Source organism: Oncorhynchus nerka, linkage group LG11 (genome assembly GCF_034236695.1).
Source record: "Oncorhynchus nerka isolate Pitt River linkage group LG11, Oner_Uvic_2.0, whole genome shotgun sequence".
Classification (NCBI taxonomy): Eukaryota; Metazoa; Chordata; class Actinopteri; order Salmoniformes; family Salmonidae; genus Oncorhynchus; species Oncorhynchus nerka.
The window spans coordinates 70,965,126-70,975,685 of NC_088406.1; the positions used below are offsets into that span (position 1 = coordinate 70,965,126).

Below are 10,560 nucleotides of genomic sequence, written 5' to 3' on the forward strand. Positions count from 1 at the left end.
GTGGCAGAATACCTGACCACTGTGACTGACCCAAAATGTAAAGAAATAATTGATTATGTATAGACTCAGTGAGCATAGCCTTGCTATTGAGAAAGGCCACTGAAGGCAGAACTGGCCACAAAATGAGGTGGAAACTGAGCTGCACTTCCTAACCTCCTCCCTCAGATTACACAGACCCACAAAGAATTTGAAAACAAACCCAATTTTGATAAACTCCCATATCTACTGGGTGAAATACCACAGTGTGCCATCACAGCAGCAAGATTTGTGACCTGTTGCCACATGAAAAGGGCAACCAGTGAAGAACAAATACAACCTATATTTATTTATTTTCCCTTTTGTAGTTGAACTATTTGCACATCATTACAACACTGTATATAGACATAATGACATTTGAAATGTCTTTATTCTTTTGGAACTTTTGTGTGTTCATTTTTGTTATCGGTTTCACTTGCTTTGGCAATGTAACATATGTTTCCCATGCCAATAAAGCCCCTTACATTGAAATGGAATTGAATTTAGAGGAGGATGAGGAGGAGGGATGAAGAAAGGTGGATGGGGTCTTGTCAGCGAGCGTGGCCCAGGTCCTGTCTTGTCGGCGAGCCTGGCCCAGGTCCTGTCTTGAGGGGAGCCTGGCCCAGGTCCTGTCGTGTCGGGGAGCCTGGCCCAGGTCCTGTCTTGTCGGGGAGCCTGGCCCAGGTCCTGTCTTGTCGGGGAGCCTGGCCCAGGTCCTGTCTTGTCGGGGAGCCTGGCCCAGGTCCTGTCTTGTCGGGGAGCCTGGCCCAGGTCCTGTCTTGTCGGGGAGCCTGGCCCGTGAGGGGCATGACAACGGGGGGGCGTGACGCTCGGCCAAGAGGGGATGCGGTGCAGGGATTATGTAGGTCATGTAATTGGGTCAATGGGCAATTTCTGCCATTCATTCATTAGGGAATTTAGATAAGACAAAAGCCTAACAGGCAACTCACTGGCAGACACAGATGAGGTACTTAAGCTGAGAGGATAGGTAACGATGTAGACAGCTGCTTTGTTGTGGAAATGGAGAGGGAGGGGGAGAGATGTGGGGGTTGGCTGGGTACGTTGTCAAATCTTTGTGAGAAAGGCACAGTGCAAAATGTCTAGCCCTTTGAAAACACTAGACAGACGAAGGGAGGGGATGAGGGTTTACACTGCTGGCTGCCACTAGAGCTCTGTTCAAATGAGATCTGTTGGTAGGCTAATGAACACAATTCCTAGTGTACTTCATACAATGACTGATTTTGCATTTCATTGTGGACTGTAGTTCATCATATTAGAGATTTCATCCTGATTAGTCCTCACTGTTTAGAGTTTGTTTTAGAGTTTTGTGGAATAACTGCTAGAAGGTATTTTAATGTTGCCAGCCACATCTCTGAAACTGAGATTCTGTGTTTGTTTTAATAGTGTAAACTAGAGCAAATGTGGGGGATTTATCATCTGCATTTCTTTAGGGAATATTAGTCATTCACACAGACACACACAGGGGCATCTCGTCGAAAGAGGAGGCAACAGTCACAGACACCACATTCTACACACCAAATGGGTGTTCCTGCCAGCTGCCACACACACCACACACACCGCTGTAGTGCCAACAGGCTGCAGTCAGCAGAGCTAGTCAGCAGCTGTAGATGGTGACAGCTCTATGCCCTGGGCTCCTCTCCTCTACTAGCCCAGGATTTTCCATGGCAGACGAGGACAAGGCAGGGTGCCTCGTTCCCCTGCCTTAACACTCTCCAGAAATAAACAGTATAGTGTTTACCATCTCTACCAGGTCTTCCACCAATGACCTCGCAACCAATGATCTCTTTCTATCACGCCTTTTCTCTTTGTTGGTTTCCTTTTTCCCCCTCACTCGTTGAGTCCATCTAACTCTCTGCCTCTCTCTACGTTCTTGAAGGGTTATTGCGGGATTTTGGCAACTGGGCCCTTCGTCTACTTTCACGGGAGTCGGATGAACTCATTGATTTTTTTTATGTTTCTGTGTCCAGTATGAAGGAAGTTAGAGGTAGATTCGCGACCCAATGCTAACTAGCGTTAGCGCAATTGATGGAGGTCGCATCAACTTCAAGTAATTGCGCTAATGCTAGTTAGCAACTTTAGAGACACAAAAATGGTATCTGAGTTCATCTGACTCTGGGGAAGTAGACGTTAAAGGGACACTACAGCGAAAAGGAGAAACTAGCTATTTATCTCTTTCACACATTCTCTCACTCTTCTCCCCCTTCTCTCTCTCTCTCTCTCTCCCCTCTCCACCACTAGGTCCCCACAAGCACCAGAGCGCCGTGACGTGCCTGCAGTTCAACAAGAACTTTGTCATCACCAGCTCGGATGACGGCACGGTGAAGCTGTGGGACCTGAAGACGGGCGAGTTCATCCGTAACCTGGTGACGCTGGAGAGCGGCGGCAGCGGCGGGGTGGTGTGGCGTATCCGCGCCTCCAACACCAAGCTGGTGTGTGCCGTGGGAAGCCGCAACGGCACCGAGGAGACAAAACTACTGGTGCTAGACTTTGACGTGGACATGAAGTGAGAGGAGAGGAGGGGAAATGGTCGAGACGGGGACAAGTGAGGGGAGGGGAGGAGGGTTAAAGGGAGACGAGGATGAGATGGCTCAACATCGAGGGTGAACGTGCCCTAAACTCTTCACTCCCACACTCAGAAACAGCCCCACCCTACCCTCAATGCTACCACCGCCCCCTCCTTACCTCTCCCCTCCCCCCGTCGGTGGCAGTGTTCTGACAAGGCCACAGTCACCAACCTCACCGGCCGGCACCCGCGCTTGTTACCCCTCCCACCTTAAGGGGGTGGAGTCTGAATCAGAAGGGGTGGGGTGGAAATGGGTGTGGCTTGAAACAGGGGTGTGGCTCGCCCGCACCTCTGCGGTAGGCTGGGAGGAAGAGGAAGAAGGGGAGGAACGGACTCGTCCAATAAAGGAGGAAGAGAAGAAAGACAGGAACTCTTGAAGAAATAACTCTGCGGCTTTAGAGGCAGCTTCTTCGCAAAACAGAGACTTGTTCACTCAAGCCTGACGCAAGCATTTGTTCAGATGTATAAAGATATATAATTTTTTATCCCCCACATAAAGCGCCAACCGACTATTTAATAGAAGAACAACACTGTATACAGTACACAAGGCAAAGACACAGGGAAACATCAAATTCTCATCTGAGGAAATTAAGTGAATTGGAAAAAGGGTTTTATTAGAACACACAGACACACAATATTAGCTAAGTAAGGAGGTTCTTGTCGTCGGGGAGAGAATAAGAAACGACATGCCAAGAATCTGATTGGTCCCCAAACCAGGTATGAGCCTATAACATCAGGCCCTATATCCTGTTCTCTGTTTGTTCCAGTCTTATTGTTCTTTTAGTTCCAGGGTTTGATTTCTTCAGAAAACACACAGGAGCACATGTACAACTGTGAATTTGCGTTCCTTTTGTAGCTATGTTCTTTCAATCAGTTCAAAGCCAAGGATTTTTGTTTGTTTGTTTTTTGGTTGCCTGTTGTTGCCAACAGCAACAAGTCCCAGTATTAACCTGTTCCACTCACTTCTTTGCTTTTGTTAACTCACCACGTTTTATTTTCTGTTTGGGTTGTTCTTTACATTCTTCTTTTCTTCTTCATAGCTGAAGTCTGGAGACGTTAAGATGCTGTCCTGTGTTTTTCAACGAGTCTGGCTGGGTTGGTTCCTCAATGCTGGTTCTTACGTAGGGGGGAAGGGAGGTTGGGGTTCTCTTCTCGGAGCGCTTCGTGTGGAATAGCGTCCTCCCTCCCTCCCAGTACTGTTTTCCCAGTGGGTAAACTGTATTTATGCTGCTAGATTAAACTGAAATAAAGATGGAACTTTTACTCGCTGTGACGTTTTAGTCCCAGACTAAATTCCAAAATGGACTCTTCTAATGTTTTAAACAGACGACACACAAAAGAGAGAGAGAGAGAGAAACATGACAATAACAACCGTGGTTTTGTTGTTTTGTTTCTGCCACTGAAACTTGAGCCAAAACATGCCTCAGCGAGGCTGAGAGGAGAGAGTGTTGGACAAAGACAGGTTTGCCTGCGTAGAGGAAACGATAGGGTGTAATGTGTGTGTGTGCGTGTGTTTGTATGTTTTGGGGCAAATTGTTAACACATTCCTTGGGACAAAGCGCTTTCAGCCTGTTCTGTGGGGAACTGTCTAGATGCTGTGTGGACTGGCAATGAGAAAAAAGAAAATAGCAGATTTTTTTTTTTAAATGAGTGAATGAAAGAAAGAACTGTCCATCCGTATGTGATTTGTTTCCATTCAAATGTTTGAAGCAACATTGATGAATGGGTGCAAACTGACAACTACAGTAGAAGGCAGGACAGTCTTAGTGTTATGAATATGACATATTACACGTTACAGTCAAACTGTTAAGCGCTAGCTAGCTCGCGTAGCAGTTAGCAGTCTAATGGTTTGTGAATGGAAAAAGTACCTACAGGCAACCTGGCTTCAAGTGAACAGAACAGAACATTGTAGCCAAAACGATTAGTTAAACTCAATCTCCCAAGAAAGGAGTCACACACAACTCAAGCAGAACTGTGAAAGTGGTTTAACACTGTATATTAAAAAAAAAAAAATCTTGTTCTTTCTCCTCTCTCGTTTTATTTTTTAATCTGTTTTAATTTATGATCTGGTTTGAGAAATCAGATGCCGCAGGTGTTTTTTATTTTTTCAGTTCATTCATGTAACTGCCTGGCTAAAAGAAAACGGACAGAGAAAAAAACCTGAAAGGGATTGTGTATTTGTTTGATTCAACCTATAATTTTTATTTTCTTATAACTTAAGTGCAATAAAATGTGAGTTTTTTTTTTTCATTTCAAGCATTTCAGTTGTCTGTTTTTCACTGTGTTATGTGTTCAATAAAGCGTCTTCGGTTTATTACATTACTGAGGGGAATACTTTCACATACTTTGTCTTTGGCGCACGTTTCAACACACACACATTCGCATCGCAAATGAAACCCGGTAACCACGGTAACATGTAAGAGATAAAGTTTGAGAACACTAGCATGTTGAACAAATGAGGTTCACGGAACTGCAGTCACGGTTAAGTAGCGTGCTGGTGCTTGGTTCTTCTCCGCGCCAGTGTTGCTTGTGGTGTCGAAAGTCTCCATAGTATTTAATTTACCCTGACGACAGAAGCGCCTAACCGCACCATATCACTACTTTCGTTCTGTATCCCGTTTTGCTATCCAACACTTGACCTCCACATTAGAACCTGTTAGCATATAAAACGAATGTATACCTATGGGAACATGGACTACCTTCTCTCAACTTCACTAGGTTCCACTATGGACATCTAATATGCGCCTGCACTGTTGAAATCCAGAGTGGTTCGTATATTCAGAAAACTTCTAGTTTTAAGGCTGTGGTTTCTCATCTGCATGTTGGCTAGTGATATCTCCTTTTCTTGTTCAGGCTGCAGTATAAAAGGCTCTCTAAAAATACATGTTTTATTTTTACCTAGGCAAGTCAATTAAAGAACAAATTCCTATTTTACAATGACAGCCTATAAAGGCAAGAAGACTGTAGGTAAAGTATCCCTTCATGCCTATTCCATCTGAGACTGCAGTCGTTGTGATGAATACAGACTGCCCTTCATGCCTATTCCATCTGTAATGAATACAGTATCCCTTCATGCCTATTCCATCTGAGACTGTAGGTAAAGTATCCCTTCATGCCTATTCCATCTGAGACTGCAGTCGTTGTGATGAATACAGACTGTAGGTAAAGTATCCCTTCATGCCTATTCCATCTGAGACTGCAGTCGTTGTGATGAATACAGACTGTAGGTAAAGTATCCCTTCATGCCTATTCCATCTGAGACTGTAGGTAAAGTATCCCTTCATGCCTATTCCATCTGAGACTGCAGTCGTTGTGATGAATACAGACTGTAGGTAAAGTATCCCTTCATGCCTATTCCATCTGAGACTGTAGGTAAAGTATCCCTTCATGCCTATTCCATCTGAGACTGCAGTCGTTGTGATGAATACAGACTGTAGGTAAAGTATCCCTTCATGCCTATTTCATCTGAGACTGTAGGTAAAGTATCCCTTCATGCCTATTCCATCTGAGACTGCAGTCGTTGTGATGAATACAGACTGTAGGTAAAGTATCCCTTCATGCCTATTCCATCTGAGACTGCAGTCGTTGTTCATGAATACAGACTGTAGACTGTAAAGTATTCATGCCTTTCCATGCCTATTCATACTGAGACTGTAGGTAAAGTATCCCTTCATGCCTATTCCATCTGAGACTGTAGATAAAGTATCCCTTCATGCCTATTCCATCTGAGACTGTAGGTAAAGTATCCCTTCATGCCTATTCCATCTGAGACTGCAGTCGTTGTGATGAATACAGACTGTAGGTAAAGTATCCCTTCATGCCTTTTCCATCTGAGACTGTAGGTAAAGTATCCCTTCATGCCTATTCCATCTGAGACTGTAGGTAAAGTATCCCTCTATGCCTATTCCATCTGAGACTGTAGGTAAAGTATCCCTTTATGCCTATTCCATCTGAGACTGTAGGTAAAGTATCCCTTCATGCCTATTCCATCTGAGACTGCAGTCGTTGTGATGAATACAGACTGTAGGTAAAGTATCCCTTCATGCCTTTTCCATCTGAGACTGTAGGTAAAGTATCCCTTCATGCCTATTCCATCTGAGACTGTAGGTAAAGTATCCCTCTATGCCTATTCCATCTGAGACTGTAGGTAAAGTATCCCTTTATGCCTATTCCATCTGAGACTGTAGGTAAAGTATCCCTTCATGCCTATTCCATCTGAGACTGCAGTCGTTGTGATGAATACAGACTAGGTAAAGTATCCCTTTATGCCTATTCCATCTGAGACTGTAGGTAAAGTATCCCTTCATGCCTATTCCATCTCAGACTGCAGTCGTTGTGATGCATACAGACTGTGGTGAAGATGAAGATGAAGGGTTTAATGTAAAGGAGTTGGGATGGAGGGGTTGGAAGGAGGATCCCTGCTCCCTCTCCTCCCTCTGTCCTCCCTCTCGTCCCTTTGTTCAGTAATCCTGCCCTGCAGCGATAGTTCCATCACTAGTGTACTAGTGCCAGGAGATGCTCAAAACCAGGGCCTGTAAACTGGCCAGTGCTAGGCTAGGCTAACGCTATGCTACACCGCTCCATAGCTAGCCTCCATCTAAGGGGCCCTGCTATACTTATTTTACCCAGGCAGGTGAGACCCCAGTGGGGGGTTGGGTATCTTTCCTTAGTGGGGAAAGTGCTAACTAGCTGAGTTTCATAAAGGGAACATGATGTAGTTCCTCTGAGCCATTTGAGACAGGAATAAATAGAGAATCATATAGCCCTGATTCCTTTGGGAGCTGATGTGCTAGTCGTTCATCTTGTCACCTCGGGTGGCCCTATGGAGACTAGTTGTGAATGAACACGACACACACACTGAGGTTGACATGAGGGTAATCGCCACCCAACACTCCCTTGTTGCTGGGGAAACCAGAGGTGTGTGTTTGACTGTCCTGACCTTCCCCTCTTTTTGCCCTGGTAAGGTTGGACTCTAACAAGATATTGAAAACCCCATTGTGATGCTAGGTAGGTATGTCATTTCTCTCATTTGCCTTTTAGAATGAGTTTCTGACTTCCTGGGATCAGGAAAGACAAGATGGAGAATCACATCACATCTGATATAGCACCGCAAAATGAGACTAGTCACAAGGCGGGTTGTGTTCATTAGGTCGCACGGTAGCAAAAAACTTTGCAACAGAAGACTAAACCGAGCGTTTCTTATTGGAGAACTTCAGGTTGTCCCTCCCTGTTTCAGTCCGTTTTCTTCCATTTGGTGCCTAATGAATAGGGCCTAGATTTTGAGAACAATTGCATGTGAAGGCTCCAACACATTCATATTCACAGTCGTGCGCTTCCCTTCCCTTGCAGGCATGGCTGATAGTATACCCAGCGGCATGCCAGGCATCACTAATCTCAGAGAGTAACCGTCGGTTTCCAGCTTGGCTTATAGCCTCTTTGATCTGTTGGAGATTCATGATTGATTGGCGCACAAGGGACGACCTTGGCCTTCTGGCATATCTAGAACTGGGCACAATGGTTGGCGTACATATGGAGAGGGAAAGAATGGCTGTTCTCAATTCATCTGCTATTTCCCAAAAACCCTTGTGCAGTAACATTTGGAGCTAGGATGGGAGCTAGGCTACTAGGGTATACCCCCACACACACAAACACACGGTTATGGTGACCTGCTGTCCAATAATCTCATCTATAACAGCTCTAGGGCTGAGATACATTAATTTAACAGTCACTAAGCTGCACTCAAGATGTCCTCTAGTCTATCACCAATGGTTTGGTCCACAGACACAGTATGTTTACTGATTCATTTGAGTATCTCCAGTGGTTTGGAACACAGACACAGTATGTTTACTGATTAGTTTGAGTAGTTATTGGACTGTTAAGTCCACCCACCTGGTTTAGTTTGACTGACCTTTTGGAGTTGAGAACTTGGAGGTGGAACATCAAGCTGAGGTGTGTGTTCTCTCAGTGTGGGGGACTTGAAATGAGCATACACACTCGCACTACACCAGAGCCCATCTGTACAGCGCTACCGTGTGTGGGCGGAGAGAGGCAGGGGACATGCCAGGAGGACATACTGTCAAAGGGAGGATACACACACACAAACTGATATGTATAGTCACAGCATCTGATGATGGAGGACCACCTGTCCATGAGAGAACCTTGTGTGTTTGATGAGTAAGGTCAAATCAAATGTTATACGTCACAAGCTAAGTAAACAACAGGTGTAGACTAACAGTGAAAAGCTTACTTATGGGCCCTTCCAAACAATGCGGAGAAAGAAAATAGAGAAATGATAGGATAGTAAAACATGTAATAATAAATACACAATGACTAACAATAACTTGACTATATACACAAGGTACCAATACCAAGTCGCTGTGCAGGGGTATGAGGTAACTGAGGTAGATATCTACATATAACTATGAATAAAGTGACCGTAAACAGTAACAGCAGTGTATGTGATGAGACAAAAGAGTTGGTGCAAAAAGGGCCAATGCAGATATCCCGGGTAGCTATTTGGTTAACTATTTCACTAACTAGTTAGCAGTGTTGTGGCTTGGGGGGGTAGAATCTGTTCAGGGTGCTGTTGGTTCCAGACTTGGTTCATCGGTACCGCTTGTCGTGTGGTAGCAGAGACTTGGGTGGATGGAGTCTTTGACAATTCTTAGGGCCTTCCTCTGACACCGCCTGATATAGAGGTCCTGGATGGCAGGAAACTCGGCCCCAGTGATGTACTGGGCCATCGGCACTACCCTCTACTGATTTGCGGTCAGATGCCAAGCAGTTGCCGTACCAAGCGGTGATGCAGCCAGTCAAGATGCTCTCTATGGTGCAGCTGTATAACTTTTGGAGGATCTGAGGGCCCATGCCAAATCTTTTTAGCCTCCCGAGGGGGAAGAGGTGTTGTAGTGCCCTCTTCACGACAGTGCTGGTGTGTTTGGACCATGATAGATCCTTAGGGATGTGGACACCAAGGAACTTGAAGCTCTCGACCTGCTTCTCTACAGCCCCATCCATGTGAATGGGGGTGTGCTTGGCCCTCTGTTTTCTGTCGCCCCCGATCAGCTCCTTTGTCTTGCTGACGTTGAGGGAGAGGTTGTCGTTCCTATAGGCTGCCTCATCATCAGTGATTAGGCCTGCCACCATCGTGTCGTCAGCCAACTTAATGATGTCGTGGGTGAATAGGGAGTACAGGAGGGGATTAAGCACGCACCCCTGAGGGGCCCCTGTGTTGAGGGTCAGCGTGTCTGATGTGTTGTTGCCTACCCTCACCACCTGGTGGCGGCCCGTCAGAAAGTCTAGGATCCAGTTGCAGAGGGAGGTGTTCGGTCCCAGGGTCCTTAGCTTGGTGTTGAGCTTGGAGGGCACTATGGTGTTTAACGCTGAGCTGTAGCCAATGAACAGCATTCTCACATGGTTGTTATTTTGTCCAGGTAGGAAAGGGCAGTGTCTAGTGCAATAGATTCAGATGAACTTTATTGTCCCACCAGGGGGAAATTGATTTGGTCATGTGCTTTAACAAGACGGTACATAAAACATGAAAACGCTGAAACGACACAATAGAACTATAGCTACACATTTAGAGAGAGAGCATCATCTGTGGATCTGTTGGGACGGTATGTGAATTGGAGTGGGTCCAGGGTGTCTGGGATGATGGTGTTGATGTGAGCCATGATTAGCCTTTCAAAGCATTTCAGGGCAACTGATGTGAGTGCTACGTGGCGCTAGTAATTTAGACCGGTTACCTTGGCGTTCTTGGGCACAGAAACTATGGTCTGCTTGAAACATTCATATTTTTTTATTTAACCAGGTAAGACCATTTGAGATGAAAAACGTATTACAGACTGGGTCAAGGAGAGGATGAAAATGTCAGTGAAGACATTTGCCAGCTGGTCAGCACATGAGGTGTGTGTGTCGTTGAGGAAATGACTCATCTAATTTGTCCTCTCCCTCAAATTTGT

At 45.4% G+C, this 10,560-nt stretch overlaps 1 protein-coding gene across 1 annotated transcript in view; it reads left to right on the forward strand.

Annotated features, from left to right (window-relative positions):
* The window catches only part of LOC115145606 (F-box/WD repeat-containing protein 7), a 219,576-nt gene extending 214,655 nt beyond the window's left edge, over positions 1–4,921 (forward strand). The window contains 1 exon segment of the mRNA XM_065024899.1: positions 2,275–4,921. Within this exon segment, the coding sequence (XP_064880971.1) occupies positions 2,275–2,543 (269 nt within the window). The 3' untranslated portion in view covers positions 2,544–4,921.
* The last annotated feature ends 5,639 nt before the right edge of the window (positions 4,922–10,560 follow it).